The 10,333-nt window shown below is 44.9% G+C and overlaps 1 protein-coding gene across 2 annotated transcripts in view; it reads left to right on the forward strand.

Moving 5' to 3' along the window:
• The window catches only part of Arhgef28 (Rho guanine nucleotide exchange factor 28), a 239,506-nt gene extending 237,232 nt beyond the window's left edge, over positions 1-2,274 (forward strand). For both annotated transcript variants that reach the window (XM_052159966.1, XM_052159965.1), the window contains one exon: positions 1,973-2,274. In XM_052159966.1, coding sequence (XP_052015926.1) covers positions 1,973-2,142 — 170 coding nt within the window. In that variant the 3' untranslated portion in view covers positions 2,143-2,274. The remainder of the gene's footprint in view (positions 1-1,972) is intronic.
• The last annotated feature ends 8,059 nt before the right edge of the window (positions 2,275-10,333 follow it).

Genomic DNA, 10,333 nt, shown 5'->3' on the forward strand with positions numbered 1-10,333 from the left:
AGTGAGGTCCTGAGACCTGAGACCAGAGGAAGGAGGTGTCTTTCTGGAGCCTCAGTGCTCTAAGCTGAGGTCTGGGATACTCCCAGCTGTGGGATGCTAGGCAAAAAGTTGAACTGGCCCCAAGCCTTAGTTTCCCAACTTGGAAACTGTGGGTTACATTTTGAGTTGCAAAGAGATGCTGAACAACGAAGGTTTGGCACAGCTTTCGGCTGGAGGCGAGAAGATACTGACAGGTGTGATGGCTCCTGCTCAGAAGCATCGTCAACAGCCTTTAGATGATGCATGCCTTGTGTTTGGGATACAGGACCTAAAGTCACGTTGCCCCAGCATAAGAGGTTTTCTTCCTGGATTGGTGATGTAGCTTAGTTGGTTGACGGCCTACCTAGCATATATCCAGAACACCATGAGTTGATCCACGGTTCCACATAAACTGAGCATGGTTGCTTGTATCTGTAATTCCACAACTCAGAAAGTAGAGTGAGGAGAATTGGAAGGTCAAGGTCATCCTTGGCTATCCCAGGGTATGAGAGACCCAATCTCAAGGTGGAAAAGAAAAAAGAAAAAAAAGAAAAAAAGTTAGTCTTGGCCTAACTTTGAGCAGCTGCAGCAGGCAGCCTCGCCTCCTCGCCCTACCCTCAGGGTCCTCCATTGCTTCAGAGTCACGTGATCTGACCCCACTTCCTAAGGCCCTGGATGCTGCTCCCCAGTCATCCCTACCTCTTATTGGAAAAAAGAAAAGACCTGAGGGGTAGCAAAAAGATGGAGCCCAGTAGGTGGACATTGTGCCCTTCATTTTTACCAAGCTGTCTATAATGCATTCCCTAGCAGCCAAAATTCCTGTCTGGAGGGAAAGGTCAGAGGCATTTTATCATTAGAGTGGAGACAGGTATGAGATCTGTCTAAATAATGGTCGCTTAGGATAAAGTGTGGCAAAGGTTATAATGGTTTCTTTTTGATGACCGAAATAGAAATAGGCAGACCTCGGGATGACCTACCCTCACTCCCCAGGCAGATATGCTAACTAGAAACTGCTTACCTGTGATTTTGCTACCCCAGGGGAGGTTGGATATTGGGAGAAAAGCCATGAAACTGATTTGTAACAAGTTTCTTTCTTCAAATCAAAGCACCCCTTCATCTACCCCCTTAAAGCACAATATAGAAGCTTTTATCGGAAAAGGGGAGACAGTGCCTGCTGTTGCTAGGCAACCCAGAAAAAAAAGCTGCAAGCCCAGTCACAGTCTCAGTTGGCAAGATTTTCCCAGAAACCTAGCTGCTCTTGCAAAGTTCTTTGTGTAGCATTAGCAGACATTTGTAGTGGGTGGGGAGACAGTCTTCTTCATTCTTCAGCTCCCTTTTCCCCACTAGCGAACCCCAAGATAAATGGAGTCTTGAGACCATGTTTTGTTTGATGGTATGGTTGGTTAGTGTTTTGTTTGTTTGTTTTCTGGAGACAGGATTTCTCTGTGTAGCCCTGGCTATAATGGAACTCTCTCTGTAGACCAGACTGGCCTCAAACTCAGAGATCCACTTGTCTCTGCCTCCAGCATGCTAGGATTTAAGGTGTGTGCCACCATGCAGCTTGAGACCAATTCTTGGCTTGAGCGTTCTGAAGGAAGATACAAACAGAGTCTGAGATGCACACAAGGCTGTCTGCATTTTCGAGGCCTGAACCTCCTTAAGAAAATCAACGGGAATTCTTTTCTCTGGCAACAGTGAATACTGCCAGTCTTTATGCCCTTGACACTCCCTTAAGAGTATTCTGTGAAGGAAATTTTCACTCCTAGGATGCTTGTGCCCACAATTGAATACTAATATCCTCACTAGATAGCTGCCCTGTTCCTGTCTTCCTGGGCTTGGGCATTTTCTTGCTGGTTGACCAGAAGGTTGCTCTATTTCCTAATTCTGAGGCAGAATGTGTCATCTGTCTTGTGGGTCCCAAGTGGAGTCCCCTGTAACCTATGCTGTCTTTCAGTTGCAGATTTGGACTCCTTCCAGAATGAATCCTCAGATCCCCAGGACTCACATCAACGTGGCCCTCAGTCACAGACACTCATAACAGAAGCAAAACTACATCTCCCGATGGTGGCCAGACATGGTGGAGATGCTGGAGACGGAGCTGAAGAAAACATTGTTTACCTCTGATCATGTGGCCACTTGCTTTTCCAAACAAACAAATAAAACCATTGGCACTTTGGGGGGAGAACCTTTCCTCAGCCCCAGTCCTCGAGGGTGTGATTCTCTGTACCCAAGTTGCTTTAAGAAGAATATTTAATATTTCATGCATGTTCAATTTTTGGCATGAATCTAATAATTAAATTATTAAAAAAAAACAGCTCTGTGTGTGTCATCTTTAACTGATCTCACCCACTTTCAAGTTTCTCGAGGAGAAATTTCACTTGAGTGAGGCAAAGGATGCGAAAAAGTTGTTTTCACTTTGAAATTCCATATTACACTGTGTGCCGATTCATCTGGAGTGTGAAATACATTTTAAGATAAAGATGAAGCCATTTTGATTTGGAGAATGATCTTTCCCAGAGCTGAATTTCCGATATCACAGCAATTGCTTATTGAGAGTAGCCTTGATACCCCAAAGAAGTCAGAGGAAGGTATGGGAAAGACTTTTTCTCATTTGGTTCTTGTGTGTGAATGTTGGGGTCTTCAGAGTTGGGGTGCTGCCACCCTTACCATGCAGCCCTGTGTCCTGTCTAAGAACCTGTTCATACCGGTTGGGCGCTGAACTAGAACACAATCTGGACACGCTTGGGACTGGAGTCACCCTGCTTTCTGCCTCCCTTTCTTGACTGAATGCTGCTGGTTTCTGAGTCTATTCAGCACCATCTTAGCCCAGCCCAGAGCCTCCAGCATGACACTGTAAATAGTGAAACTCCCAAGAGAGAGTCCTTACTTGGGCCTGCTGGGCAGGACTGAGCCTCAAGGTACTCAGCCTGCAGATCTTAAGGACAGACTGGCTAGCTCTTGGTGAAGGTCGCTGCCTGCCTGGGCTTTTCTACAGAGGGACAAAGCACTTCTTGATTTCAGAGTACCCGTGGCTCTCTGTGAGAAAATAAACCAGGAAGTGTTCTCATCTTGTTCTCTGGAAATATTTGTCTATGTTCTGGTCAGTGTCAATAAATACCTTTTGCCTCATTGTTTTACTCTGTAAATTTAATATTAAACACAGGACCATAGCAAAACACACATTTCACACACACACATCAGACTTAATGGAAACTGAAAAGGAATGATGTTAGGGGTGACCATTAATTTTATGCAGAATTGCAGCAAAGGCACTGGGAGACATGGGGAGGGGAGGGGGCGGAAGGGCAGGCACTTGGATCCCAACTTATTTTTCCTAAAGTTATAAATTGTCTCTATATTTTAACAGGTCAAATCTTACAGTTTTAAAGAATCTCTTTGGAGAAGTTCTCTTTTGTAGCTCCTGTATATCTATGCTTTTCTTAAAGTGTGTTAAAAAGTCTGGTGACTAAGTTTTCCCCAGCAGGTATAGTCATTAAAATTCAGACAGCTTACTAAAACTCTGTCACTTTATCTTTGAGGCAAACTCCTAATGACATGATCCCCACTCCACGCCAAAGACACCTAGGAAGAAAAGTTTCTTCTGTCTCCATTAAAGCTGATCTCAGAATCCTATATACTTTTAATGGAAAGCTTAGAGTTATTTCCGTCTATATCTTTGCTCTGATAACTATAAATATCTTTTTTTCATGATAGAGAAGATGGAAATGGTAAAATTATGTAAAGATGTTAAAAAAAAATCCCCATGGAACTCTGCTTTAAAATCTGTACTCAATTGACCTTCAGGCTCTGAAAACCAAGGCCTCCATGCAACACTCTTAGGACAGCTTGGACAGTTTTTGAGATTTTACCGGTATTCATAGGTTCATCTTGACCATGCTGTTATTTAATGTTTTGGTGTTTTAACTGATATAACTAGATGTCCAAGCTTCCTCGGGAAGTTCTCACTTTTCACATGTCTTTACTGTGTAATGAGCACAGAGCTAGCATCTGAAAGGCTTGTCTGTCCACCACACCCACTCCTATGTTAAACACATAGCTACCACTATCTCGATAGCAGATGGGGCCTTTGAAAAGTGATTCAATTATGAAAGTAGAGCCTGCATAGATGGGTTAGTGTGCTCAGAGAAGCCATGGGAAAAGCCCACAGTCCTTTCATCATAGGGAGGATGTGCAAGAAGACCTTTTCTATAACTCAGGAAGTTGGTCCTCATTAGACACCAAATCTGCTAACACATTACTCTTAGACTTTCCAGCTTCTGGACATAAAATTCTGTTTTTGCTAAGTTGCCTAGCTCATATCTTGTTAGAGTAACCTGAATAGGCTATAAAAGAACTCAATGGAGGTTGTTGACTCTCACACAGAGTCACTAATCTTGGTACCGTTTCCCAGATCACAGATGAGTATCTCCCATCCATCATGAGGATCTGCTGTGCCCCTCAAAGAGAAGCTTAAAGGAAGCTGTCATTCTTTTGTCCTGGGATGAGAAGCATAGTGTTCCGTCTTTTCCAGGCAGCTTGAGTTTATGCATCACCTCAAGTCCAAGTTACTCTGCATTTCATCAGGGTGTGTAATTGCTATATCCATCCTCCTTCCGGATCACTCACAGCAGGAGTCCTGCTCTTTGAGAAAAATATAAAAGCACTTGCTGCCAAAAAGCTTGTGTGTATGTGTGTGTGTCCACATGACCGTGTCATGTAAGTTAAGAAGATAACACAATTCAGTCAGAGATAACCGGCAATAAAAAGGGACAGGGACAAGCATTCCTTCCTGTGGCCTGAGGTCATTCTTCTCCCTCCCCTTGTCTTTCCCACCAGAAGGCAGCCGCTGTCGGCACTGGAGCGAATGGGTTTTGAAGCCAATGCTCCACTTAACTGGCTGTGTTCCCTTGATGCTCTGCTTCACCTCTCATTTCTTCATCAGTGAAAACAAGGACAGTTGTTTATAGGATTGTCATGAAGACTAAACAGTGAAGCAGCATGGTTAGAACAGAGCCAGGGTGCAGTAGCCATTTGGTGTGTGGGGTCTACTATCACTAACAGTCTACTAAAATCTGCTCAGCTGTGCCCCAATGGTCAGGACGATTGCTCTTGCTTGCCGGAAGATGTGGGTGGAGAATTGTAAGTGCTTAGAGGTGACAGGAGCAAGAGCCCGCAATGTTAGCTTTCAACTCATTCGCATCCCTAAATGTCCTGTCACTCCCGTGGTCAACCAACAGTTACCGACTGCATGCAAGAGGCCGAGTGTTTAGTTGGGGACAAAATGAAGATGAGCAGGCAGGCACATCTGCCCTAACCGCTGAGCAGATGATCCTGACAACGGCACAGACAATGACACGGAGACATGCAGGTTGCCATGAGAACTCATAGGAAGAGGCTGCTGGGTGGTATGTGTAGGACTAGGGGGCGAGTGCTAAAGAAAGAGATGCCTGAGGCTTGAATAATAGGAGGAGTAGGTAGAGAAGACATTTCCATCAAGGGGGAGAGAGCCACCTGTGAGTCCGAGTCTGGAAATATACAATGGGGAAGATAGAGATAGAGATGTGGTGACAGGCATTTGGAGGTGTCCATAATGAGTTTCTTCTGCTGGATCAGGTATCCCGTGAAATTGTCTCTTTGCCTCTCCAGTCACCCTTATACATGTAGCAGGGAAACAATGAAGTCGCCCATCATTCCCTGGTAACTGACCAGGTTCTGTGAAAGGCCAGACTGTGGAGTAGAGAGGAATATTGGTTTCCATATTAGCATGCTCTCAAAGTGTGACGCACGCAGGTTCTGTCATCTCCCGACTCTATACCAACCTCTACCAGCGATGTAGATTCTAGTCAAATGGGCATTGGCATGTCTGCCTCCTTGGACCTAAGTTGCAGTGAAAAAGAAGTAAACAGGTCTCTGGGATCCCCGTGAGGATGCAGATTATAGTGGAGTTTCAGAAAAGAGCGTCAGAATGCTTCTTTGGGATGAAGCTGAGAATGTGTGTGATGACACACAATGCAGGATTGTGGCGGGAGGAGGGAGAAGCTGCCCTTCTTTCTGTTTCTGCTTCCTTCTCTTGTCAACTCTGCTTCCGCCCCAGATCCCATTTTCATTTATCATTAGATAATTAATATATTATTAATGATATCAATATAATAATATCATTAATGATATTGATAAATCAAAAGAAAGAAGGAAAGAGAGGAAGGGTAGGCGGAATGGAGGGAGAGAAGGATGAGGCACGTGGATAGAAGATTCCAGAATTTTATGATTGACATGAAAAAGCATTGTGCTCTTTGCAGATTGTCTCCTCTGCACAGACTATCTCCTGTGGTAGTTTGATTGAGATCCCCCGTAGTCTTGGGAGTTCAAGTACTTGTGCTTCTAGTTGGTGGCACTACTTGATTTGGTTTAGGAGGTGTGGCTTTACTTAGGCAGTATGTTACTGGAGGCTACCTTTGAGAGTTTAAAGACTCTTGCTAGTTCTAGTTTGCTCTTTCTGCTTCGTGCTTACCATCCAAGATGCAAGTCCTTGGTTCACTTTCTGCCGCCATGCGTGATGATTGTTGCTATGTCTCCCTACCATGATAGACTCATCCCTCGGGAACCATAAGCCTAAAAGAACTCTGCAGTAAGCTACGTTCATCATGGTTTTAGCATACAACAGAAAAGTACATCCTGTTACTAGAGAAAAGGAGGCAGTTAGAAGATACTGGAAAGGCAGACAGACCTGAGCTCTGCTTCCTAAATGTCTCCAGCAGGGCTGGAGTCCACCACCCCAAAGATCCTATTCAGAGTGTGTGCTCACACTGGGCAGCACCTATGTTCCTGGAGGCCAGCAAGAGAGGAGCCTGCTGCCAGCTGCACAGGCCTTCAGCTTGGCTTCTGGGCCAAGCTGTTTAATCTCTAAAGTAAGCACATTGGCCAAAAGTCATACCTTGCAGAGTTAGATGGAGAAATATATGAAACAAGATCAGGACAGAAAATAGACACAGCAAGCATTCTCACAGCAACGTGTGTGGAGAAGAGGGATGAGGGAAAGGTGGGCACGAGTGTGTTTGAGAAACAAACCAGCCAGGGCCTTCTTCAGGTTTTCAAAGTTCATGCTCTTATGTCCAGGAAAGACGTCCAAAACCCAGGGGTACTGGCTGCTCAGCTCAGAGCAAGAGCTCCCAGCTCAGCACTGCAGGAAGGAATGGAAGCGTCTGTGCCAGTCTCAGATCAGCCTGTGAGGAAGAGGCACAAGAGACCCAGCCATAGAGCTCTGACTCTGGCTGCTGGGTTTACAACAGTCCCTTCAAGCGGCTGAGCACACACGGCTTGGGGCAGGGGAATGTCAAGTGGAACCACAGTTCAGTGGTTGTGACTCTAGAGGGCTTTATGTCTGAGAAACTTCAACATGGTTACTTGAATTCCAGTAATCTGCCCAGGATACAACTCTTGGAAAGGTGGGCAGGGCAGGAGTTTTAAATACTGCCAACAAACAAGAATTTTTCTTTTGTCTTTTCTCTGTCTCTTTCTTTCCTTCTTGCCTCTCTCTCTTACTCTCTCTCCCTCCTTCTCCCCTTTTTCTTTCTTTCTTTCTTTCTTTCTTTCTTTCTTTCTTTCTTTCTTTCTTTCTTTCTTCCTTCCTTCCTTCCTTCCTTCCTTCCTTCCTTTCCTTCCTTCCTTCCTTCCTTCCTTCCTTCTTTCTTTCTTTCTTTCTTTCTTTCCTTCCTTCCTTCCTTCCTTCCTTCCTTCCTTCCTTCCTTCCTTCCTTCTTTCCTTCCTTCCTTCTTTCTTTCTTTCTTTCTTTCTTTCTTTCTTTCTTTCTTTCTTTCTTTCTTTCTCTCTTTGTTAATTTTACTTGCTTCTATAGTTCTATTAAAGATGTCTCCGATTCCTGCAAAAGTCCCAGCTCCCATTCTCTCAATGAATTTTAATTCATAGGCCTGGCAACCATACCGATTAATTTATCTCCATCTCTAGCCAGCTCAGGTGTCAGCTGTTCCCCAGGATCCATGGTGTCTCAGCTCCAGGGAACATTTAGGAAGCTATCCCCATTCCGGATGCTCACTGGAGGAGGACTCTCTCTGTAAAAGGAATCTTACTTGTCTGTTAAAATTCATTTTCACCTTAGCTGTTCGTTTGTCTGCTTTTTTTATTTTTCTTGCCTTCTTTCTCCTCAGATGACTTCATCATGTTACCTGCCTGTGTGGGAGTGTGGATGGGGGCAGTGAAGGGGGAAGGAATGGGACACTCAGGGAATGGTTTACTTCTGGTTAGCAACTCAAGTTAAACATTTAAGGATGGCTGGATGTTGGTCTGATTTGAGATACCACTCTGGGGTAAGTGCCCGACTCCCGTTTTTCCTGTGTTCTCCCTGCCTCTTGCCTCAGGGCCCTGACACTGTGGCTAATGTCTAAGCAGGCTTCCTGGGCACTTTCCAAAGCTTATTTTTACAATCTCTAAGCTAAGAGCTTCAAATATAAACATAAACGCAGCCAGCATCGGTGGGAGGGTCTGCATGGGCCAGGCACCTAAAACATTCTCAGGAGCAAGCTTCCCATTTCCCTTGGCAGCGCCACAGCGTGCTTGGAAAGCCTCAGTCCACCTCGCCACTGCTGGCAAGGCGGGCTGTGATTGGTGTAAGACATAAGCAGGTGCCAGCAAAGGACAATGGGCTTTTAATTAAAGTCGGAGGTGCCAAGGCTCAGAATGCCCCTTGAAGATCTGCCTTGAAACACTTGGTTCTCCTAACAACCCTGCAAACAATAGCCCTGTGCCTCCTGAAAGTCATCGATCTTCTTAGCATAGGAATCTCTTGCAACATAAAGGTAGCTGTACAGGTTTTCTTTTTCCTCTTCTTCATCTTCTTTGTAATATCTTGGTAGGGGGGAGGCGGGGAAAGCGCTTTCTTCTATTCCAGGTTTAAAGCCCTTGTTTGTATCACGGCAATCATACAACTTGATCCTTCCAGGCAAACCTCCCTGTGCAAAGTTCTCATTAGTTCTGACACTAGAATTAATGCAAACATATCTCGGTTAAGGCCATATTTTTGAGTCACTCACTTGCAGGAAGATTTTCCTAATGTGGAGTCTGAGCCTGCTAAGCACTGTTGCTATGGAGACGGTGTGAGAGATTAATTAAGGCTAGAACAGATGTTGTGAAGTGTGTGGAATACGCTGTTTGCTGTTAGTAATTAAAGAGGGTGTGTATGTGAGAGAAGAGAAAAATTGAACCAGGCAGGCAAAGCAGTCAAGGCACCGGCCACATAACCTTTCCCCCAGTAACACTCACCACCAATAACACTGCTGACACCACTGAATTCCTCATCCACCCAGGCCAGACAGAACAATTACTTGAAGAGGCCAAACGGTCTGCCCAGTCTTCCTTTCTTGGTCTGATTTATACGAGGCATAAGGATATACAAAAACATGCTCTTGGACGAGTAGGTTCAGAGGACCTGTCATCTGTCTGAACACTTGAAAATCAAACTGGATTGTGCAAATGGTTTTTAAACAGCCCAGCAGGGAGGCCAAGTTTGCAGATTGGAGTTAAATTAGTCATCCAGCCTGCCAGGGGTGCTGTCATTGGTGCACTAGCTACCAAGAGGAAGACTGGCTGTCCACTGTCGTGGGCAAATTGTCATGGGATGCCTTCGGGACTGGAAAGGGAATTAAGCATCAATCTGTTTCAGGTTTCATTTGGAGAACTTTGATTTCAGATTGGACTAAACTTTTTGATTAAAATACAAAAAAAAAAAAAGGGAAAAGAACACTGTATATTTTTTTAACTTTAACTTGAATAAAATATTAGTGATGATCAAGATCAGCATAGGTCAAGATGAGGTCTGAGTTTACAAACAGGGGTCCATTTGCATCTGTTTAATGGTCCCTGTGAGTAGCATCCTCATATTGCTCCCACCTGGTTGGTCAGGAGTGGTTAATGGCTTCAAACAGCTCTAGACTTTCTTCGACCGTGGGGAGCAATTTTACTTGGACTGGCAGCCCCCCCTTTTCCCCTGTTGTCTCACAGCAGCAGAAGTTGAGTTGTCTGAGGTGAGGAAGCAGAGAACATTATAGGAGACCTTTGCTTTGCTGTTGGGGTGGAGCGGGGCTCATTTTCCTCGTGTCCGAAACTCTCTGCTCTCCGCTGCCCACAGACTGTGGAAAGTAAGTCCAAATGTAATGACATAATAGGCAGCTGTAAGGTCTGAGACATTACAAATGCGTACGTTGGATTGTTGAAGGCACGTGCTCTCAAACAAAGCGTGGTGTTTGCTCCAGTGTAGAGGCTTTCGACAGACAGGCACCCGAGAAACTCCTTATGCCCAGACTTG

Source organism: Apodemus sylvaticus, chromosome 16 (assembly GCF_947179515.1).
Source record: "Apodemus sylvaticus chromosome 16, mApoSyl1.1, whole genome shotgun sequence".
NCBI lineage: Eukaryota > Metazoa > Chordata > Mammalia > Rodentia > Muridae > Apodemus > Apodemus sylvaticus.